The sequence below is a fragment of the Gobius niger genome (assembly GCF_951799975.1).
Source record: "Gobius niger genome assembly, chromosome: 23".
In the NCBI taxonomy this organism is placed as follows: Eukaryota; Metazoa; Chordata; class Actinopteri; order Gobiiformes; family Gobiidae; genus Gobius; species Gobius niger.
Window position 1 is genome coordinate 3,842,652 of NC_136874.1, and position 25,392 is coordinate 3,868,043.

At 40.7% G+C, this 25,392-nt stretch overlaps 1 protein-coding gene across 1 annotated transcript in view; it reads left to right on the forward strand.

Moving 5' to 3' along the window:
- LOC306982205 (partitioning defective 3 homolog B-like) overlaps nucleotides 1-25,392 on the forward strand; it is a 164,112-nt gene that overhangs the window by 112,993 nt on the left and 25,727 nt on the right. The window contains exon 6 of the mRNA XM_079582065.1: nucleotides 4,151-4,227. Coding sequence (XP_079438191.1) covers nucleotides 4,151-4,227 — 77 coding nt within the window. The remainder of the gene's footprint in view (nucleotides 1-4,150; nucleotides 4,228-25,392) is intronic.

A 25,392-nucleotide genomic window follows, 5' to 3' on the forward strand; every position in this document is an offset into this window, starting at 1 on the left:
GGGGGTATTCTGCTTTTTTCAGTCCCACAGCACCAGTCTATAACACACTACAATGATGACCAAACCTTCTGTTGGTCTGTAAATGCAGTAAATTAGAATAACTGCCTTGTATAAAATGTCTCTCTCAAAATGGCTGTAGTGAATGTCTTGAAATAGTCTCTTTAAGAACCTCTGACCCTTTCCGACACGCCCCCTCCACACGCTGTCTGTGGCATCAGTGGGGAGGGGGTTCTGCTGAGGAGCAGTGGTTGGTTACTCGGCTGGTGACGAAAGCTCGGAGGCGTCTCCAGGAGGTGGGGGCGTTCCTAGGAGGACTCAGGCAAACCTATCCCTAAAATGGCCCCCATCAGAGTTTTTACAGATTACTCAAAAACACGTGAATGTGCCAAGGCAACACTTCAGCCATGTTTTTAATGAGGGAGTGACATAATAACATGATGTGAAGCTTGAAAAAGTCGATTTTGCATAATACTTTAACTGTTTTTAACCTGATGTAGAGCCGAGTACAAGCCTCTTTCTAAACATCTACTCACACAGATGTATAACATTTATCCTGGATTTTGTAAAGTAAGTCTTTTCTGTGCTGAAATGGTGACCTATATTTTTCTATTGAAGAGTAAACAGCATTTGGTCTTATTTCAGCAGGAGATTCAGATAAAGTTAGTTTTTATTGTGTGTTGATGGAAGTCTCTGTTTGGATCCTGAAGTAGTTTGACATTGTGCGATGTCACACTTTAGCAGTGACGTTTTTCGGTCTCTTTCCTCCTCTATTGTCGTCTATGTTTATGTCCTGAGTCGTCTTCACTTTGAAAATGTGACTTGTCTCATACGTTACGTCACTCCACAAGACACAAGTATAAAGAAGTATATATTTTTCTGATTACTGTTCTGGAAAAAGTAATGATTCATTAGCATTTTCCAACATTGTCCCCAGTTCCCGAAGAACTCAATCTTAAGTAATCTTCTCAAAATTCTCTGGGCTTGATGTTTATTTGAAATGTGTTTTGGGAATAAGACAGGAAGTAGTCATAACACTAAACTATCCAACAGGAAGTCTTGTTTGTTCATAAAGAGTGAATTGTTTCAACTTCTGAATATTTCGTCTCCAAAAACAATCTGTTCCTATCAGCATAAAGCAAACTCTCACACACCCAAACCGCTCCACAGAAGTACTCTCTCAGATATTAGCGGAGAACGGGACGGCAGCAGCGAGCGGTGACAGCCAGTGTGTTTAAGAAAACCTTTTCTAATTTAGAAAAATGAGAAGCGGCCGTTCTGTCAAAGAGCCGCACAATTACAGGCCCGGCAGAGAAAAGGCGGAGGACACGTACTCCAGCTCATTTACTCCGTCTGATGGAAAACCATTCACAAACTGACAGGAGGTGACGATTCGGAGATACAGCGCCGAGAGAAAGGCAGGTTTTTTAAGGAGGTTTGAAGTCTGAAAGGTGAAGCGATGGACAAGTCACGGCCAAGATGAGATAAGAAGAGACTTGATTGAGCTCTCGTGGACAAAAGGGCTTGTTTTGGCTTCCGTAAAGAGAATTTAGTCAGAATATGTTCATGCAATCGACCAAAAGGAAAGATTAAACCTCATACAAAGCCGTGTTCCTTTCCTCCATAGTTGACAGAATAGACCCAATAGAAGCATGTACAAGTTGAATAAGAGGGGTCCCAAGATTGACCCCTGGGGGACTCCACAGGTCATGGCAGTTTTTTCTCAGTGTGAATGTTTTTTTTATTAATATGTATTATTATGTAGAAGATTATGACATTGTACAATAGTTTTTACTCTATAAGTTCATAAGACATACCAACATCATGGTCCTAAAACCCATAAAAAAGATAAAATCAATAAAACATCAAAAAAATGAATGAATTACAGTAAAAAAGTGTATCTAAAGGCCCTTGTCCCACTGCAGTCAGTCACACATCTGCGAAGTAATAAGACATTATTGCTGTTTATTAGCTGACCCAATGGAAACATGTACGAGTTCAATAAGAGGGGTCCCAAGATTGACCCCTGGGGGACTCCACAGGTCATGGCAATTTTTTTTTTTTAGGTGTGAACGTTTTTTTTTTATTAATATGTATTATTATGTAGAAGATTATGACATTGTGCAATAGTTTTTACTCTATAAGTTCATAAGACATACCAACATCATGGTCTAAAACCCATAAAAAAGATAAAATCAATAAAACGTCAAAAAAATGAATGAATTGCAGTAAAAAGTGTCTCTACAGGCCCTTGTACCCCTGCAGTTAATCACACATCTGCGAAGTAATAAGACATTATTGCTGTTTATTAGCTGACCCGATAGAAGCATGTACAAATTGAATAAGAGGGGTCCCAAGATTGACCCCTGGGGGACTCCACAGGGAAAAGTTAATCAAAAATAGAGTGTTTCGCAACCAGGGGGTATGTGGAACTATTTCAGATTAGGAAGTAAAAGGTGGAAACTGATCATTATTTTTGATAGGAAAAGCTTTATTTTTGCAGTAAAATGGAGAATTTCAGGCTTATTTTGAACACAGCATTGTCTTTTTAACTTGCAAATAGCGCTTTTTAAGTGATTTTTTTCTAAATTAACTGCAGCACCTTTGAGGTAGGGGGTACAGGAACTACCACTGAAATGTCCACTGGATCTGCAAGACAATAAAGGTTGGGAACCACATATTCAGTTGATGTTTTGGCTGAAATTAACCACATTTTTGGCTCAAAAGTTTCCCGTTTTGTCCAATTCTCTTTCCTCTGGTTGATGAAGCACAGATTGTTTTCAGTGTTCGTGGCATTAAATATAGTATTTGGGCATTCAAAAGTAATGCTTCTGCCTGTTTAAACCCTGCTCTCGGGAATTCGGCTTCAGATAATGTGAGTTTTCCTCTAAAATGAACACACACTTCTTTGAATTGGACAAATCCCAAAGACTCAGAGGCTGTTTCTTTCCGTTTCTTCGGCGATGACTTGGATTTAACACAGACCTGGACCTTAAACTCTGATTGAGAGCGATGGAAATGGTAAATGCCCCGTTTAAAGCGTTTCTCCGCACCTTTACCGAACTTTCCCACAGCACTTGAGGCATATTTGCTTTTCCAAACGGTGACAATCTCCGTATGACATTACCGCGCCGCTCTCGAACAGGAACTTTCCCATCGCGAGCGGACTCTGCGGTTTGGCCGTGGGTCCTCGGAGGATCGGCTCTGTCTCCGCTCCCGTCTGCAGAAGACATTAGCCACAGCTGCTCCCGCGGTTTCCCGAAACACTGGGCGAAATCTCCAGATGTGCGTGAAAAACACAGGCTCCTCCGTCATTTATCACGGAAACTCCAGAGAAACAGGTTTTTTGAAATGTGGAAGTCCTGCTTAGTGTTGCTGGTTTTGTGACCGGGCGCCAGAACTTTAACTATACTTGATACAGATACCTTTTTCCAATACCTTTACTTCAATATTTGTCGTCTAGAACCAGAAAACAGAGCAATAATGTGTGGAAGATCTGCACATTTACAATATTGGGTTCATCTCCAATGTGTGTGAAAAATGGGGAATAATTTGGGGAAATAAAGGGGAAAATGTGGAGAAATTATTTCAAAAATAAGGGGGGAAAATTTGCAAAAATACAGAAAAATGGGGAATAAATTGGTGGAAAAAATTGGGAAAATTGAAAAATTGTAATAATAAAAAATAAGCAAAAATGAGGGGGAAAAATTGTGAAAACGAGAAAAATTTGGGGCAAAAAAATTAAAATGTAAAAATAAAATTTGGGCCAAGAATATTACAAATAGAGGGGACCAGCATCAAAACCTGGATCTAAAGGTAGAAGAAGTAAAAATGGGGAATAAATTGGTTTGAAAATGGGAGAAATGGGAAAATATTAGTAATAAAAAATGAGCAAAAATTAGGGGGGAAAATTAGGAAGTAATTGGGGAATAATATGTAAAAAAAAATTGGGAAAAAAAATATAGGAAAAAAAAAAGAAGAATTTTTTTTTTATTTGAGTTGAACCAACCAAGTCACTTCCTTTAATGCTGTCCCTTGGATTTTAAAGATATAATATTTCGGTTCCTGCTTTCAATACTGGTCTCGTATAACGGTACCCAGCCCTATTCTTGAGTTTGGAAAGTCGTGTAAACTTCTAATCTTTCTTTTCCAGATGGCGCCGAGATCCAATGAAATCCGACCTTCTCACCACTACGAGGATATCGACCGGCAGCTCGTCGCCCAGCCCAGGTAGGACAGCTTTGAACCTTGTGGCTTTCCGTAGATTGTCGATACCACAAAGAAGCATTTGTCATATGTATTTAAAATGAGAAGCAGTGTTGGTATGGGGCTAGCCTGACTTTTCAGCGTCCGTTAGCTTGCTCAATGTATTTTCCCTATAGCCGTTAGCATTAGCCATCAAACATCGCAGATTATGAACGATCCAGATGTTTTTAGGTGATGTCAAAGCCTGGTTAGAAATGATAAGCTCTTCCCACACCCTACTCTTACACTCCTTTGCTGTGCAGCTGTTTAAATAACGAGGAATCAAGGTTAGACCGGCGGTTCGTGTGGCTGTAGTGAAGCTAATGTTTTTACTCAGAACGTGGTAAAATGGTGGGAAAAGTTGATTTTGCATAATTCCCCCTTTAATTTCTAAAAATCCTCAAAGTCTCTCTCTTTCTTCCCCCTCTCTCTCGGTCTAATCCTCTTTGGAGCTCCTAATTAAATCTGGAGTGTTTGCTTTCGGGACGCGCCGCTCTGATGTGGCCCTCGGGGGGTAGAACCATCACACACTCGTACCTCACAGGCGCAGGGGGCAGGGGTTAGTCCAGGTTTAGACCGAGGGCAGACTGGGGTTAGACCTGAGTATAAACCTCCTGCTTTATTCCTACAAAGACACGGTTTAGTCCTGGTTTGATGCTTTGACTCATTTCCCATTGACTTAACATGGTCGGCACGGCAACAGTTTTGTTTGCCTCTATCGATGTCACTTCCTGTCAGTGTCCAATAAGGAAGTGAAACTATAAACATCACAGAAATGGCCAAACTAAAGAAAGCTGGGGACAATCTTTAGCAAAATCTTAAATATAATTGTGGTAAGAGGTTAAAGTAATACATGCGTTTCCAGTGACATCACACATAGTTCCGTCCGACATTTTGAATACCGCAAATCTAGCACAGACGTAACATCTCTGTCTGTCGAGCTACAGCAGGATTTACTAAAGATCTGCTTCACTCCTCAGTCTCAGTCTGAGTCAGTGTTTAGGCTGCTCAAGACGCTAGCATGCTACCGGTTAGCAACTGTCAACACGATAAACACATCTATGAACACTGAGGAAATACTACAGTAACAGCATGTTGTATCCAAGGCTAGATGTTTGTGGTTCAGGGCTTCCTCTTGGAGTGGTCAGAGCTAAATGCTAACCGGTAGCATGCTAACGTCTAGAGCAGCTTAAACACTGACTCACTGGTTTCTTCACATAAACGTACGACTCTGGGGCCATGTTTTCACTGTCGATCAGTCGTCTTTCATAGTTCCGTCCGCCATTTTGAATACCGCAAATGTAGCACATCTCTGTCTGTCGAGCTACAGCAGGATTAACTAAAGATCTGCTTCACTCCTTGTAATGTCAGCAGTCTCAGTCTGAGTCAGTGTTTAAGCTGCTCAAGACGTTAGCATGCTACTGGTTAGCAACTGTCAACAGGATAAACATATCTATGAACACTGAGGAAATACTACAGTAACAGCATGTTGTATCCAAGGCTAGATGTTTGACGGCTTTCTCTTGGAGAGGTCAGAGCAAAATGCTAACCAGTAGCATGCTAGCGTCTTGAGCAGCTTAAACACTGACTCACTGGTTTCTTCACATAAATGTACGTCTCTGGGGCCATGTTTTTTAACTGTCGATCAGTCGTCTTTCATTTTCATCCTGAGTAGAGATATTGTTACGTGTTGTAGTACTGCATAATTCTACTTTAGTATTCAAAATGGCCGCCATAACAACAAAGGTCACACTGAAAGGCTTCATTTCTATTAATATCTGTGCTTTGGTAATGAAATCAACTCCTTTGACCAACCCTGGTATAATCGTAGTAGCTGTAGTAGCTGTAGTAGAACTTGTAGTACTTAAATATTATATCTTTAAGATCCAACACACATCTATGAACACTCTGAGGAAATACTACAGTAACAGCATGTTGTATCCAAGGCTAGATGTTTGTGGTTCAGGGCTTTCTCTTGGAGAGGCCAGAGCTAAATGCTAACCGGTAGCATGCTAACGTCTTGAGCAGCTTAAACACTGACTCACTGGTTTCTTCACATAAACGTACGTCTCTGGGGCCATGTTTTCATTGTCGATCACTCGTCTTTCATTTTCATCCTGAGTAGAGATATTGTTACATGTTGTAGTACTGCATAATTCTACTTTAGTATTCAAAATGGCCGCCATAACAACAAAGGTCACACTGAAAGGCTTCATTTCTATTAATATCTGTGCTTTTACTGAGGTAATGAAATCAACTCCTTTGACCAACCCTGGTATAATCGTAGTAGCTGTAGTAGCTGTAGTAGAACTTGTAGTACTTAAATATTATATCTTTAAGATCCAACACGCATCTATGAACACTGAGGAAATACTACAGTAACAGCATGTTGTATCCAAGGCTAGATGTTTGTGGTTCAGGGCTTTCTCTTAGAGAGGTCAGAGCTAAATGCTAGTAGCATGCTAGCGTCTTGAGCAGCTTAAACACTGACTCATTGGTTTCTTCACATAAACGTATGTCTCTGGGGCCAAGTTGTCTTTCATTTTCATCCTGAGTCGAGATATTGTTACATGTTGTACTGTATAATTCTACTTTAGTATACAAAATGGCCGCCATAACAACAAAGGCCATATGACTGAAAGGCTTCATTTCTTTCACTTAAGTAACAATATGATTGAGCAACTTTTTCTTTTATTGGTGTAGTATTTGTCTAGTAATATCTATGCTTTGTCGTAGAACTTGTAGTACTTGATCAATATGTACATTAACCTACTTCATGAAGGCGGTCTCGGTCAATCTTTGAAATCAAATATGGATTTTCTTAGCTCATACCAGTACAGTAGCCTCATTGAACTGTGTGTCTGGCTGCCAGCCCCATCACGTACCTCCCCGTGAGCGCACACACACACCCTGCCCCGCCGTAATTGTCTCCAACACGCCGCTCTTCGCCGGGACGAGCAGAACGCGAGCGAGAGGGAGAGAGTGAGCAGTGATTTCACGGGTTATTGGCCGCATTGATATGACAAGCGCCAGGGAGCACCGACATGAGGAGGAGAGAGGGGAAGGGATGGAGAGATGGATGGAGGTCCAATAGAGACGAGCCCGCCGCCCCCCCCCCAGGCTGTAGGGCTCTGACACAGAAGGTTAAAACGCACATACGTGTAAAGGATATAGTCTGGGAGCGACGCTGTAGCTCAAACACAGCATTGTTTCCACTTTAAAAGGCAGTCGTTAGATGTTTTGTGCTGAGTTTAGACTCTGAACCAAGAAAATGCAACTAAAATGTGTCATAAAAGCGGCGATAATGCAACAAAAGAGCTTAGATTAGTTTTGTAGGGCTTAGCTTTCAAATGAGGGTCTCCAGTTAAGTCGCTTTTAGTGGTGAAGAGGTTAAGTAAGCATTAAAGCAGGTTTAAACTGGCATTAAAGCAGAACTATGTAACTCGTTCTCCGAGAGGCCATAAGCGCCACTGCAGGTGTCGTAGCAAGTTGTGTTTTTTTACTCATTAATTGTCCGTGAGAGTAAATACTACGCTGACAGAAAAGACAAAGGGATATTGTTCATCCAATTACAGAAAGAAGATCATTTTTTTCACTCAAACTTGGCTGTAAATGCTGTTTAAGTGGTGCTAGCCCGCAGTTAGATTTGCCCGTTAGCCTGTTAGCTTCTTCTTTGTGATTCCATTAAAGTGTATAGGTGACTCCGGGTTGGAGGCAGGGAAGTTGCAATTGTGGTTTTCTGGCCAGAGACACCAGGGGGAGATGAAAGACCCTCCAATCACAGTTTTGTTAAGTCTTTGTCACACTGTTTGCCACATTTTTGTTGTTTTTGCAATTTTTTAATCACATTTTCATCACTTTTTTGTCATTTTTTCCAGCACTTTTTTTCATCACATTTTTGTCATTTTTCCAACATATTTTTGTCTCTTTTTTCATCACTTTTTTGTCATTTTTCCAACATATTTTTGTCTCTTTTTTCATCACTTTTGTGTCATTTTTTCATCACCTTTTTGTCATTTTTTCATCACTTTTTTGTCATTTTTTCATCACCTTTTTGTCATTTTTTCATCACTTTTTTCGTCATTTTTTCATAATTTTTTCATCACTTTTTTGTCCTTTTTCATCATTTTTTTTTGTCATTTTTTCATCAAATGTTTGTCATTTTTTCATCACCTTTTTGTCATTTTTTCATCACTTTTTTTGTCATTTTTTCATCACTTGTCATTTTTTTTTATCACATTTTTTTGTCATTTTTTTATCACATTGTTGTAATTTTTTTCACTTTTTTCAAGAAGCTTTCAGATTTGGTCAAAGTCAAACTAGAGAAAATGTGCTCGGGTTAAAAGGTTCAAGAATATCATGTTTCCTAAAGAGAGTGACATCGCTCATCTACTTTTACTGCATACATTATTATTCAACACTTTTCAAATGACACAAGTCGCCTCCACACCAGAGATTTTCAATACGTGTTTCAGATTAAAACCTCCTATAAGATGAGAAACTCCTTGCATTTCACTCTCCCCGACCCGCCAGCCTAAAGAACGAAGCCTGATTGATAAAAGCGTTAGAAGACTCTGTTGCCAAAGCGTTGAACTTTCCCTCCAGAGATGAGCGCATTGTAGTTCAGGCTCCGCTCGGCGTCTGTTTGAAGTATTTTAGTCGTGGACCCACAGGAGCGGCGTGTTTGAAACGCATCGCTGCAGTTAAAACGGGGACACTCGCCTCTGACACCGAGACACGCGCTATTTTTAAACTCAAACATGTCGTAAAAAACACGGGTTATTTTGGGTGTTCGTAATTTCGTGATCGTTTTCATTGTTACATCTGAGGAGACTTTGGGACTTTGACTTGACCTCCTGAGCAGCAGTAGGAGTCGCTTTTGTCATGATCCGATACACATCACGATACACAGGGGCCGATCCGACACATATTGCAATATAGTAAATAATTAGATGGAAAACAGTCATGTCGTCTCGTGATCGGAAGGTCGTGAGTTCGAATCCCAGCTCCTGCAAATCGTTGTCCTTGGGCAAGACACTTCACCCTCCTTGCCTCCAGTGTCTGTGTACATTGGTGTATGAATGAGAGGGTGACTGGTTCCTGACTGTAAAGCGCTTTGGGCCTGATAAAGGTTGAAAAGCGCTATATGTTGTTAAGTGGTGACTAGGGCTGAAACAACTAATCAATTAATCAACAACTAATCGATTATTGAAGTAGTTGTCCACTATTTTAGTAATCGATTAATCGTTTTCTAGTAAACAGACTTAAAAAGAGCAAAAATTACATGAAAATGTTTTATCTTTGATGGAAACCTACTTTGTTTTTCAAGTTAGGGTCTTCAGTGTTTTCTACCTGGAAAACTTCATAAATATCTGTCTGTGTCTCATCCAATCATAAAGCAGAATTGGCACTAAGAGCCTCCAAAAACACTCTTACTCCATCAACATGTCCTCAAGTGATGCCACTTAAGCTTTATGTGATTAAAAAAATTAAAAAATGCCATTTTCATACACCATTCACAGCCAAGCGATTAATAGTGAAAATAATCGTTAGTTGCACAATCAATATTTGTGAAACTCAACAGAGAGTTACTGAACATGCTTATTTATCTGGCCCATTAGCCAAAACTGCTGAACCTACTGCTATAAAAGTAATATTTACCAAAATCGCTACATCCGGGTTAGCAGAGATAAATGCTAACAGCTACGCTAACCCCAGAAGTAGTGACTTTAGTAAATACTACTTTTTTAGCAGTAGGTGCAGCATTTTTGGCTACTGAGTCTGAGAAATAAGTAGGTTCAGCAACTCTCTGTTGAGTTTCAGAAATATTGATGGTTGTTTAAGAGTTTTTTATGTTTTTTTCTCGCGTATTTGCCGGTCTGTTATAATATATAACAGTATATAATTTGAGTCATTTACCATTTACCGTAACATACATTGAAGTGTTAAGATTGAAAAGTGTCTGTGTTGGCTCTCAGTTGTGCAGGAGCTGAAGATTGAAAAGCGTGTGTTTAGCCGAGGCAAGCGCCGCATTCTAGCTGTGTTTATTTCTGCGGAAAAGTGCAGGGAAAGTCTCGTAAAATGCGGGGTCGGACCTGTACATGCTTCGCCTCTGTTGCTTTGATTCATGCAGTGTTGACGGGACACACAAAGATCAGCGTTGCAGCGTTGATGTCGGTCGTATCTCATCTTTGGTCGTACGATGGTTCTATTTTAAATCTTTGTTCGTGTCTCGCTGTATGACCTGTGGTTTTGAGCTACGACCTAAGATTTTCCCCATGACGAGTGATCCAAACACAACAGTGCAAGAGGCTTCATTTCGACCAAAACTTAAACTAATCCACTCATTTACTTTAATACATCACGATATAGATACAGACGGCATCTCGTCATAGAAGGGGGCGTGGCCTCGCCGAGGAGGAAAATGGAATCTTAAGGGAAACTCAATTTTCCACTCTTTTTAGCCATTTTCTGGTGGAATATGAATTTATTTATCACATATTGATTGTTCTGTAGAATTGAAAAACGGCAGTTGTAGCTGTAGCTAGCGCCAGCTAACCGTTAGCATTAGCCCGATGCTAACATGTAGCATTATGTTAGCATTCTCCGTTTTATATTTATGTATTTATGGGCTGTTGAACCACTTTGCTCCTCTCCATGTCTTTGTATCATTTTTTAGTAGAAAACTATATTCATAATTCAGCATTTGTTAAAGTAGTTTTTGAATAATTAGAGAAAGATTTTTTTCAAAATTGTTTTCCCCCTTAACTGTTTTCAAACATGACCATATATGGGCGGTTCCAGAGATGCCCTAGAAGTCGTAGTATTTGTAGAATGACAGAAAACGTCTAATACATTTTTCCCTCACATTTATGTCCGTAATGTTCAGCAGAAGTTTCACATTGATATTTCAAATGATTTTTTTCCCCCTATTCGCCTGCAGCGTCTGGCCTTGTGAATGTCTGCCTCTTCTCTTTTGTCTTCTTGTGTAGTAGTAGTAGTTTTAGTAGTAATGCCAGTAGTAATTTGTGTCTTGTTCCTGCTTCCACATCCACTGGACTATCTTCCCTCTATCAATGATTTCACTTGAGCGCGAGCACCTCTCAACTCCCCCTGCAAATATATTCCGGGAATTATTTTTTTTTTCTTCTTCCTTTTTGGACGGCGCGCGGGAGAGAGAGGAGCAGAGCGAGCGGCGAATGAGTGCCTTTTTCAAAGAGCAGCTGAACTTTGTGAGATCCCCTCGAGGGCCGACATTATTGAAAACCATTTCCTCTCCAAATGAGGCTGCGCTCCGGCCTGGCTCTGATTAGCATACACTTACCCAGCACCAGTGTCTGTCTGTGGGGCTGTGGAGTCAACAGAGCCATAGGTGCAGCCAACACACACCGGAACATCAAATAAACAGCACGACATGAGGGTCGTTTCTGCAATAAAGCGGTATTTTATTACATCGTTTCAATAAAGTCATGCACAAATCTGAAGCAATTTGTTTTTTTCATCAAATTGTGTCAAAACAAGACTGTCCCAATTTATGTCCATTATTTCACAATTTCTTTTCAAGATTTTTCTCAATTTTACCTCCCATTTCTTTACATTGGACTCGGTATTATACATTTGCATATCTTCCAAACAGCAATTTCAATACTGTATTATCTTGTAGACGATATATATTCCCCACCTCTTGTTTGATGCTTTCTAAATGTCTCCGAACAAGAAACAAACAGCTGTTGCTAATGGGAAAGCAGGTCAAGTTATTCCCTTTTATGCCATATAGATAGAAAAAACTTTTTAAAATCAAGTTAATATGTATTTAAACTGTTTACTTTGGATTTTTGAAAGGATTAGACACAATATTTGCTATTTTACACTAAACATATGCTAAAAACAGTAGCATTTTTCCTTGTATTTAATCTTGAAATCATCAGGAGACCTATGAACCTAGAACTATGCTAGATCATCCATCCATCCATCCATTTTCTTCGGCTTTATCCGGGGTGGGGTCGTGGAGGCAGCGTCTCAGCAGAGATGCCCAGACTTCCCGATCCACTCACACCTCCTCCAGCTGTTCTGGGGAGACCAGAGGCGACACCAGGCCAGCTCGGAGACATTATTATTGTTATATCTTTATTTGAATTGGGACAGTGCACATTAATCAACATGTGTTTCTTCAATGTAATGTAAATGTGCCGGAGTTTTCATCCATAGTCCCATGGCAGGTTGATGTCATGACAGATAGGACAAACACAGGCACAAACATACTACAAAAACACCATCACAGAGACATAAAAAGACAGTGAATGATGAATGATAACATTAAAGGGACTATAAGGAGTTTAAAAATGTTAAAATTAAGTATTTTCCTCCCCCTACATGTTCCAGCCATGTCCTAATGTGTAGAATGAGCTCGGACCTGTTCACCACAACCGCCTCTAAAATCCTGCATGGTCACTCAAAAATATGTCACTTCGGCCCGAATTGCCGTCATGCTCGAGCTTAATGTAGAAGTTGCAGTTACATATATAGCCTGAGGTTTCAGTAGTGAGTATACAATGGCGAACTTGCTTCCAGCCCCTTTAAATATGTAAAAAGTAGGTAAATGTTCACAGAAGAAAGATCAGAAAGGGACAATACACAAAACACCACAATCTTAGTCTAGACCATGGTGTGTTCACATGTTTGATTGTCCAAAAACCACTTCTTCACAGAGTTTCTAAAAGTGTGGAGTGTGGTCAGGTTTCTCAGTTCTGTTGGGATCAAGTCCCACCAGCGTGTCCTGGGTCTTCCACGAGGCCTCCTCCCAATAAGACATGCCTGGAACACCTCCCGAGGGACGCGAAACAGATGCCCTATAGCCACCTCAGCTGCTCCTTTCGACGTGAAGGAGCAGCGACTCTACTCCGAGCTCCTCCCGGGTAACTGAGCTCCTCACCCGATCTCGAAGGGTGTCATTTCAGCCGCTTGTATCCACGATCTTGTCCTTTCGGTCATTATTACTCATGACCATAGGTGAGGGCGGGAACGTAGCTCGATCGGTAAATCGAGAGCTTTGCCCCGATTCAGCTCCCTCTTCACCACAACATCACGTGACCCCAAAATACCCCCTGTTTGTCACCTTATTCCGAGTGAAAGCCCCCGTCCAGGTGTAGAACAAACCCCCAAACCATATTAGCAGCATTGATATAAAACACCGCCCATTCTCCGGTGATGCTGATGTTGTATTTTCTGGACGAGATACTTCTTCTTTGGTCCTTGTCTCGCGTTTATGACCTCACACTTTAAATATTTCCCCAAGACCAGTGATTGTTTAAACCGGCTTTGTATAAAAAACATCTCAATCATATGGAAGACCTCGATTTTTCATACACTGTCCTTTACAGACAACAAAAACACTGCAGTATCTGTCTGAAACGGTGCAGCCCTAGACCCCAGTGTGTGCATGAGTGTGTGTACAGACGGAGGGGGAGCATATGGAGACAGCAGGCTGCCGCATCAAAACATTCACACTGACAATGATCTCTGTCAGGAGCCAATCTGTCCAAACGTTTAGGATCTGTTAATTAAAAAACACTCCCAGGAACGGAGCAAACGGGACCATACGCTTATTATTCCTATTGTGCCACAAAACCGGCACAAAGCCTTCGGACGCTTCGCTCGGTAATGAAGGAAAGTGATGGAAAATGTCCGGCCTTTAGTGCATCTATTCAGGGGATTCACAAAGCCCTGAGTGAAGCCACGGCAGAAGCATTTGGGAGTAAAATATATTGAAAAATTACAGTAACATTGGACGGGCATTGAACCCACAGAATACATGTAGTTTTCCCTCTTTGAAGAAGGGATGTGGAATATGACAAACACTCCTCAAACTGAAGGAACAGGAGGAGCAGTTCTTATGGGCTGGATCTGCAGGATGTGAGGAAAGGATTGTGTCAGAATATTGCAAAACTAAAGGCATCAAAATGCTAAATCAGGACTGGAACTTGAACTAAATTAGTAAATCATCATGGATAAAATGTAACTCCATTAGACCGGGGGGTGGGGCTGAGGAAATGAGTCAAAAAGAGAGCGATGAGGGCTTGGTTAGGGGGGTAAGTGTGTGCATAGGGCTGGGCCTTTTTTGAAAAAAAAAAATCCCCCCATATTGATCGTTCTTGATTTCCGATTAGATTTCTCTGTTTAAAAGAAAAAAACAGTAAATTTGTTTTTTCCTGGACGAGCATGTAAACTCTCTGGCTCAACTTTGTAGCTGATTTTACAGTAAAATCACCAGGTCCTCTCCTCATGCTGCCACATGTGCCGCCCTTGTTTGGGCCGAGTGTTTCCCTGGGATTGACCTGACAGGCGCTGCAGCACTGGCCGTCCATATTTTTTCCATACAGACTATTTGAGAGTCTTCCACCTTTACAGTGTTTAAAAAAGAGCTTAAAGAGGGGGTATTATGCTTTTTTCAGTCACATAGCACCAGTCTATATCACACTACAATGATGACCAAACCTTCTGTTGGTCTGTAAATGCAGTAAATTAGAATAACTGCCGTGTATAAAATTGCTCTCTCAAAATGGCTGTAGTGAATGTCTTGAAAAAGGCCTCCTCCACCCGTCTCCAGGAGGTGGGGGCGTTCCTAGGAGGACTCAGGCAAACCTATCCCTAAAATGGCCGCCATCAGAGTTTTTACAGATTACTCAGAAATACGTGAATGTGCCAAGGCAACACTTCAGGCATGTTTTTAATGAGGGAATGACATAATAACATGATGTAAAAGCTTTAAAAAGTCCATTTCGCATAATACCCCCCCTTTAAACAGTGGTTAAAAGCTAATCAATCTTGTGATCACAAAGATTTACTGTTACAGATTGGGAAACTATGGCTAAATCTGGCACATTTACACAAAGTTACTGTACTGAGTGTTCATGAATGTGCACTGTCCTCTTAAAATAAACAAATAAAGTAAAGTCATTCTCCTCAATAAAAAAAATTACTTGCCCAGCCCTATGTGTGCAGTTGTTAACAAAGAGCTCAGTCCTTATCTGGTTTAGCTCCGTGGCTTGGCCTTGAAGGGAAAGTGCTGCAAGAGAGTGATAACGAATACGAATTCCGGTATTAGTTCATAAAGTAACTTGGTCTAAGCATTAGTTGAGTTCTCCAGAGCTGGTACCAACCAAAGCCAATGGATTTATAAGAACATTTGTGAAATAAACTGCTCGATCTCATTCCTTGATAATGTGACCCTAGAGCTTTACATAAGATGATCCAAACAGTCGTCCATAATCTACACTTACTGGACCTCGGAAATTTGCACTGCCGGTAACTCGGCGTCGAATATTTCACCTTGTTCCATTGTAAACGTTAATTTTACACTTGTTAATTCGATAATAACGGGGAAGCTTGGATCATGTGGCTGCGATTAAGCTGTCGGGAGCGGAGCTCGAGAAAACAAACAGACGTCAGACGGAGCTAAGGTTTCGTTTCGTCATGTTTAAGCTAACAAAATGGCCGCTGTGATTTTGCTTTTGGAAATATCTCGCTTCATCGTCCACTCTTTCGTTGCCAGTCTGTCTGTCTCTGTCCAAATGCCAAAGGCTACACTCCAGCCTCCAAGTCTGGGGGAGTCTGGGGGAGAGGTTTAAGCCCCCGAGGGTGGGTAGATATACTCAGGATAGTCCCGCTCTGGCTCCTGCCTCAGCCCTCCGCGGGTTATTAGGACAAGGCTGCACTACAAACAGACTTCACAAGCTCTTTCTCCAGTCCAAGAAGTCCATTTCATTTCACCTGGTCTCTCGGACTGTTGGTAAACTATTGCGTATACTCAGGTATCAGGATTGAGTAGCTTTTACTAGTTTCCCAGACTCTTTAGTGTTGCAAAAACTTAAATATTTTTCCTCTATTTTCCTTGCTGTGGTTCTTAAGTCGGATTACCCCATTGTTACGGAGACTCACAGTTCATTTAGTGGGTTCTGTGGTACAGCTCTATGACGTCATGAGCACAAAGCCTCCACAAAGCTGGTGTTTTGCTCAAATCGTTTACTTAGAAACGCATCAGAATGGGTTTTGAATTGGGTTTGACATTCACAAACGAGGACTTTTTCCCCAGTTTGATTGTGCAACATGAAACATACTGTAGTAATAAAATAAATACATAACACACTGTAAGAACTACACCTTATTTAGCCTTAATAAATAATGAGTTAACACTTAATTGACCAGGAACAAGTATTATGAATAACTATTATGAGTTAGGCACTAACTGTAGCTACTCGACTGGAGATCAACAGTGTAATGGCTCATTTGAAAGCTAAGACCTGTCGCTAGAGGCCGGCCATATCAGGCTGATGTTTGGAGATTTTACAATATCGGCCGATCTAGCACCAAAAAAAGACGATTTCTGGGACTGAAAATGATAGAGACTTCCAGTTTCAGAGCAAAGTCCGGGCTTTAAAGTGACTCTAGGCCTCAGGGGAGTTGAGAAATATCGCATTGAATATTGATTAGCTTCAAGTTTGTTAAACACAAGAGAATCAGGAGAATTCAGTCGCTGAGTTGGTTTTAACCTCCACTATTCGCTACTTGCGCAATACCATAATGCATTGCGCCTTGGGGGGTTCGCTGCTGTAAACAATATGGCGTTGCGAGTCGTCATCACAGAGACTAATGTTAATTTTTCTATGAAAAAAATATCAAATTAAACCAAAGCTTAAGAAAATCTGTACCTTTTTATCTATTGCTTTTAAAAAGTCGATGGGGAAAAAGCTCTGGTTCACCTCGAGGGGAGAGCTTTGTAGTTCCGGATCATGTTTTTGATTGTTGGAGCCATTACGAGAATCATTGTTTGGCTGTAGCTTCACTCACACTCAAAGGCCTCCAGGTCGTAGCTCTACCTCCCAAGGTGCAAAGCATTATGGGTCATGTGCAAGTATTGAACTGTGCAAAATGAAGCAGCTAGCAACAACATGCTAATGCTAACGACAACTAATCAAAGGTGGGACAGAAACGATGATTGGATCGCCTAAAGTAATAAAGTAAAATCGGCCAAGTATTTGTTTTTACAGGATTATATAGACCAGACATTTGGAAAAATTGGGCAAAAATATCGGCCGAGCATATCGGAATCGGCCTTAGAACAACCCATATCAGTCGGCCTCTCATTGTCGCAGCGTTTTTGTCACATTTTTGAAGCGTTTATGTCGTGTTTTGTCTGTTGTTGTTTTTTCAGCACTTCAGTCACTTTTTGTTGCGTTTTTATCTCACTTTATCTCACGTTTTTGTCGGTCTTAGTTGCTTTTTCATTGCTTTTTTGTTGTTGTTTTGTTAGGGTTTTCACCAAGTTTTTGTCCCTTTTTGGCCAAACTGGAGAAAATGCACTGGGTTCAGGCGGGGTAAGAGGTTATCTCATGATTTATTAAGGCTAAATAAAGTGTAGTCATTATAAAGTGGTACCAATAAATAAAGTAAAGTCTATAAGGGCACAAAAAATTAAATAGTATCAAAAATAAACATCTCTCTTGGATCATCTCTCACTGACACTTGGCCATTTTGCTCATAGAATGCTAACAAAAAAAAAAGAAAAAAGACAAAAATATGGAATAATATCTTATCCAAAACGTTGAAATGACATGTATATCACTGTAGTTTTATTATTGCAAGATTCGAGACGGTTTTCAAACATGTCTAAGAGTCTGAAGAGAGTCTTGTATGATTGATAAGTCTCTGAAAAGCCCAAACTAAAGCGTGTGACTCGTTTCTCTGCACCATATGGTCAACATTAACATCATTACCAATTCAAAGCGCAGGTCAGAGCAGCGCGACGACCCACTTCCTGCGGGTTTCTCCAATCGCGGCCCCGCCTGACCCCGTCCCCGAAGGTGATTGGATTAGGGGCCGCGGTCGGCACGGCGACGGGCTGATAATCGGCTGATTAATGCGTGGCCGAGGGGCAGCCATCTTGGCGAGGGCAGGGGAGTTTGCGCCGGCTGCATCTGGACAAAGGCTGAACAAACAATGCATCAGCAGGTAATTGTGTTTGTGGAGAGAGGAACGAGGGGGGAGGCGGGCTCTGCGATCTGGCAACCCGTAATGTTACACCTGAAGCTAATGTCGGTAAACAGTTAGCAATGTTATCCTCTAGATCAAACATGGACTCAAGTTAGAGCGACTTTTACTTTTAAAAAGTTACTGCTTAAAGAAGTAAAGGGAACACTTGAACAACACAATGTAACTCCAAGTGTTCGATAAACCAATACACACTGATGGAGTCACAAAGAAGAAGCTAACAGGCTAACAGGCAAAGCTAACTGTGGGCTAGCACCACTTAAACAGTATTTACAGCCAAGTCTGAGTGAAAAAATTGATCTCCATTGTGGATTATGGATTTTCCTGGTCAAAAGGTTTGACTCAGTAAACAGTAAAAAGTCAAATTGATTCTCTATACTGTTGTCATCAATACAACCATGCCCCTAATGAGCAGCTCGACCCAGAAAAAAATGCAATTTCTGCAATAGGTAAACAAATAATGCACTTGGATGAGAACATAGCCTATTTCAGTGGTTCTCAACCTTTTGGAGCCACGACCCCCATTATAACAGTTCATTAGGATCTTGACCCCTGCCTGGGTCAGACCATGGGAAAAACAGCATGCATGCTACAATACCATAATAATAATATATATTTTTATCTATATGCTCTGACGACCCTACAAATCTGTCTCGCGACCCCCAGGTTGGGAACTCCTGGCCTATTTAAAGGGACAATACAGAGTTTAAAAATGTTAGATGTATTTTCCTCCCCCGACTTGTTCCAGCGTGACGACAAAGCAATGAAAAAAAAAAAAAACACAGCGAAAAAGTGACAAAAAAGTGACGAACACACGCAAAAAAAAAACACAAAAATGTAATGAAAAAGCAGCAAAAAAGCAACAAAAACGAACATCAACAAACAAAAATGCCAGGTGTGACAAAAAGTTACCATCACTTTTCTAGATTTTAGCTTTCAAATGAGGCGCTACAGTGTTGCTCTCCAGTCAAGAAGCTTTTGGATTTGGGTAAAGCCGAACTGGAGAAAACTACTTAAGTATTTTCCTCCCCCTACATGTTCTAGCCATGTCCTAATGTGTAGAATGAGCTCAGACCTGTTCACCACAAATTGAACAAGCTTAATATAGAAGCTGCAGTTACACGTATGACCTGAGGTTGCAGTAGTGAGCATAAAATGGCAAACTTGCATCTAGTCCCTTTAACCGTCAGAGCCCCATGGTGCTGTGAACGACAGCAGAGATAAAGTTTTATTCACCCGCGGATATCTTCCGATCCATAAATGATAGAAACGAGCTACACGATGATATCCGGGATAACCCTGTACGTCACTTCTACACATTGTGATGATGTTATCCAATAGTAGCGCCCCCTTCTGTAACATGGTGGTCTGTTGTGCCCACTTTGCTTGTAAATAGATTTTATTTGCACTTGCACAGATTGTATTTGTGCTTTTAACATTAGAAATATATTATATGGACATTAAAATGACATTAAATCTGCCTGTGTAATCCCTGGCAACAGTTTGAAAAGGCTGATCTTGTTTCAGTGTTGATAGAATCCGAAAAACTACAGATCTGATCCAAATAAATAGTTTTTTTTTGTAAATTGAACTGTTCTTTATAAGTTATTTGAAGCTTTTGTGTGTTATTCATTCACTCTTGTTGGAAAGAGGACGAACCAAATGTTTAACTCACCGAGGAGTACGTGAGGAAGGAATGCCACTTTGAGACTGAACTTGTGAGAAACGCTTGGAGGAGACACTCGAAATCCCCCGTCGGGCGAGGAAGTCTGAAGACCACTCGATGAAAATGTCAAGAGTTTACAGTGACAAATTCGAGAGGCTGCGCATATTTCTGACCGCGCTTAAGTCCCGAACCCGAAACCCGAGACGCCGAGGTGGTGCGACGCCGTGTCCAACAATCACAAACGCTGAGAGTTCTCTGGACCCGGATCTTGGAAAAATCGCGCCTCTGTGGTCACATTTCCCGAAACTTTGATCAAATCGAGGTCTATTTCAGCATCAGGGAGCAGAACATCGAGATCCGAGCTGCGTATTTTGGAACAATAAATGGACATGGGAAGCATAATGATGATTCAGCAAACGTAAGCTTTTGTGCTGGAGATCTGCAGTCGTCAGTGTCAGAGCTGCTGGGAGACTTTCTCACTTTTTAATGTTAATTCCACCTCTCTGCCGTTCTGTGCTAGACTTTAACAACTCACCATGGAAAGAAAAGGGTTTAACTACTGCTAGATGTGGGGCTGCATGGGCGATATTGCAAAAAGTGAATATCTGAGTATGTTTGAGGACTTTCTTGATAGTGATGATGAAGCAATACTCTTTAATTGTCCGCAATAGACTACTATTTTACACTACCTTGTTATGTTCTATGTATCAATGTGTAATAACATGTACCTATGTGTAATAAACACAATGGAATAATATGTATTAGTAGTTTGGTGGAACATAATGTAAGACCCTAGCTCTAACCCTTATTACGTGATGTACTTCCAAAGTACTAATACACATTATTCCATTGTGTATGTACTATATAGTCACACAGTTATTACACATGGTTACAGAGCAGATTACATTGTTCTATATTTTGTTTGGTACAATGTATGAAGGTAGTGTAAAGTAAAGTGTTACCCAAAATGGTTGAAATAAACACTTTCCACTCTGTCCCCCACTATTCACTTTTTTTTTCTTTCCAAATTTGTATCTATTTTCTTCCAGGTTTCCAATTTTTTCTATCTCACACTTTCTCAATAATGATGATGTAGCGATTTTTTAAATGTCCTCAACAGACTACAAAAACAGAAGAAATCAACACTTTCCACTCCACCTCCATTATTCCCATTTTCCCTGATTTTTTCAAATTTGATTCCATTTTTTCTAAATTTTCCCCAAATTTTTTCTGGATTTTTTCCCATTTTTTCCTTGATTTTTTTTTTATTTTTCCCTTCATTTTTTGTTTTAATTATATTTCAATTTTTTTTCCCATTTTTTACAATTTATGTCCATTATTTCCCAATTTTTTTCTTTATTTTTTTCCAATTTATGTCCATTATTTCCCAATTTTTTTCTTTATTTTTTTCCAATTTATTTCCATTATTTCCCAATTTTTTTCTTTATTTTTTTCCAATTTATGTCCATTATTTCACTATTTTTTTCTTAATTTTTTCCAATTCTCTCCCCATTTTCCCCCTAATTCCTTCCCATTTTTTCTCAATTTTTTTCAAGATTTTTCTTAATTTTTCCTCCCATTTCTTTACATTTGCATATCTTCTAAACAGCCATTTCAATACTGTATTATCTTGTAGACGTTATATATATCCCCACCTCTAGTTTGATGCTTTGTCTCCAAACAAGAAACAAACTTCTGTTGCTAATAGGAAAGCAGTTCAGCGCTTGGTTATGACAAAAGGCTGGTGTTTTTCTCCCTCATCTAAATCATAGAGTATCTGCTTGATAGTTTGCTTCTTAGCCCCATCACGTGATCACCAAACCTTCCCAAAACAACCCCCTCCCCCGGCCATATTTATCAAAACTCCCTCATCACTCCTGCCTTTTAATTTTGTTATAAACCTCGATGGAGTTTTCAAGGTCGCATCGTGAAGCGCGAACCGGCCGCTGTGCTCAAAGCGTTTATTAAAAGCCATTTTCGCCGCTCTCGTCTCCGCCTCCCGCCGTCTCCAGCTGTCCAATAACCCGGCCGCCCCAAACCAACGCGGTTACTTCGCCTCTAACACGTTTAGCCTCCCAGAGCGAGGCCCGGACCCACTTTTATGGGACTTTTTCTGCCTTCCAGCCTCTCGCACTCCGGTGAATCTCTGCCCCGATCGGTTTCGAAGGTGAAGGGATGGACCTGAGTGGGGATTATTGTTATTTCCCGGGAGAAAGACTGACCTTTTTCTTCTGGTTTGGGTTCATATTTATGTCCAGAACAATAAGGAAATGCAATAGAAAGAAAAGGGGAATAGAAAAGGGCGTAGGTTAACTTCATCTATGAGTGCTGAAAAACTATTTTTAGCTAAAACTGCAGCAGAAGAAATCCTATTCTGCACCTTTGTTTTTCTTCCATCTTGTATATTTGAACCTCTCTCTCTCACACAGCGGGTTCATAAATAAAACAAAAGTCGTTCTCTCAAGGCCTCCTGGCTTTGAGTCTGAAAAAAGGGGGGAAAAAAGTACAAGTCATGTTCAAGTCAGGGAGACGGAGAATACGCAAATCTAACCGGACAAGTACACAAGTCACTGCCAGCTTCACACTTCCCTCACAGTCACTTACACAGCGGCAAAGGAGAGACGCTTTCAAGCTACAAAAACACTGTAGAAATGAGGGAAACTTTAAAGAAAATAAAGAACAGTAGGTAAACAAGGAGAAAAGGCACATCTCCAGTCTGGCATCAACAGCATGTACCGTATTTTCCAGACTATAAATCACACTTTTTTCATAGTTTGGCTTGAGGTGCGACTTATATATCAAAATATATAATCTCACATGTGCTGTTTTCACCCTGACAGCCTCTAGAGGGCGCTATAGGCTTGTGTACCAGTATCTGCTACTCCTGAAGCTTGTGAGGGACTGGTGAAAAGCGGAGGTTACTCTAATTGCAATGAAGAAAACTAAAAAGCTAATCTCGGGCTAAAAGCGAGAGCCACAGCGAGAGGAATGAGTTTGCAAATGAGAGCTTGAACAACGTGTTGCCGGGAGAGGCTTGTCAATGGTGCAGTTAAGCCTCATTGCTCCAAGGCAGGAGCGACTTGTATATGTTTATTCTTCTTCATTATGCATTTTTTGGCTGGTGCATACAACATATCCATGCAATATATCCAAGCAGATCCACACCTGATGCCTCCCTTTTTCGTCGTTATCTTCTGTGATGGTGCTGCGTAAAGATCTGGTGTGTTAATCAAATAGTTGTAAATGTCTCCATGCTGAACGGGAGGCCATTCGTGAGGACTGTCTATCCATAGATCGTCAGGTACTTGAAACGGGTCGGGTAGAATACACTTAGCAACAGTTAGCTTAGCGCTGTACCTCTCACGGTCCTCAGCACAAAGATGTTCTAAATTTGGCAAATCTTTTGGCTTCATTTTGTTAGATTAATTGTCCCAGGTGACAGGTCAATCCTCCCAAAAAACGTAGAACAGGGGTAGGCAACGTCAGGCCCGGGGGCCAAATCTGGCCCTCCAGCACAGAACCTCTGGCCCTCAAGATGATTTTGAGAAACATTATTACACAAATCAGAGAGGACTTTTAACATTATGAGAGTTAAATGGGAGAAATAAAGATAGAAATACTGTCAATACACTCAATGAGGTCATATATTATGTACAACACTGGCATTTGAAAGAAGTGCACTGGAAAAGAATAATCGTTTTGAGGAATAAATGACATGAATCTACTTGAATTAAGAGATTAAATCTAAGATTTGAGTAGATTTGCACTTTGTATCTTATATACTCATCACTTAATAAAAAAATTTAAAAAAGTAAATAAGTTCATATTCCACCAGAAAATGTAAAAAGAGTGGAGGATTGTGTTTCCCAAAAGATTCTATTTTCCCCCTCGCTGAAGCCACGCCCTCTTCTGTGACGCGATGATCTATCTTCACTTTTAATTTCGGCTGAAACATTGCTTTCACCAAGATTATGACCAAAATCTAAGCTAACACTGATATTGTGAGACTGAGTAAACATATACATTGCTTTGGACTGAGTAGCTTTGTTTTTCTCACAGTCTTGGATGTGAACTCTGCCTGACCCTCTCCTCTGCAGAGCTTTTACACTGTGCACATTTCTCCATCTGTTTTGGTCATTGTTGCTCCGAGCTTCACGGTTATTCCCAAACGGTCTCCATTTCACTGAGCTCCTCTCTGTCCAAGAGCTTCCACTGACCTCCCCGCGCTTTGTAGCCTCAGCGTCGGGGATTTCCCGCCGTCGGACACAGTGAGCGGCTCAGGAGCGCTCCTGTAGCGGCTGTGGGGTTTTTACATTTTCAACTCTGTCCTGAACAGGGTTTGATTTGACAGATTTTTTCTTTTTTTTGGACGCTGAATGTCTTTCCTTTCCCAGGGCTGGAGAGTTGTTTTTCCCAGGGACACAATACAAGTATGACTCAATACAACACAAAAAATTGAATGCAACACTGGATCTTTTGAAACTGTATTCAAAGTTAAAGGCGCTACGACCAAATATTAGTGCGTTTTTTTGTGGTGAATTTATTGGTCAGGCGAGCTCATGGAAATCAGTGTTTCTCAAGTGGCTTCAGGACCCGCCATTTCTCTTGGATGACATGCCACAGCCCAAATAAAAATGTAATTTGTCACATATCGTTTTTTTCCTCACATGCTTTTATTGAACAAGCAGTGCGAAACTAGACACTCTAATACAACCTTATGTGTGGTTTTGGGAGCTCTGTGATGAACAGAAGTGAAATAAATGACGATCAAAAACTTGTGAAAAGTCACATCTGGACATTTTATATATTTTATTGTGTTTCTTTTCTTCTGTTAGTCTGAGGGGGCGTGGTGTTAGTCTGAGGGGCGTGGCGTTAGTCTGAGGGGCGTGGTGTTAGTCTGAGGGGGGGGGTGGTCTTGTGTAACAGCTGTTAACCCGACACTTCTCTCTCGCTCTCTGGAGTGTTTGACAAAGCAGAGCGGCTTCACATGGAAAGATTGAAACAGTTGAGATTGTAACGTTTCTCTGAGTTTTTAAATGGTTAAAATCGGTCCAAGGACGACTGAGAAACATCCTGTTAAAGTCTTCAATCTGAGAACCAGGCTGTTTTAATGCACACGCCATAAAAAGAGATCGAGAACACGCGCGTTTCAAAACATGTCAACAATGTTGTCCTTGAAAAAGGTTTGTTAGTTAGTGTCCGTCCAGAGAGGAGAGAGGAGTTAATCAGAAAGGAGAGAGTTTCATAAAACCCCTGTTATCTCTGTTTCTAAAAAAAAAAAAAACTGTTTTCATCTACTGTTAATGTTAACTTTCTTTATTTATCAGGGACAATACACAAACAACATTAGTCTAAGAGGGAGAGATGTCGTCTGCCAGGTTATAGCAAAAATGCTGATTTCCACCCGCAATCCCTGGACAGGTTGATTTTTCACTTAC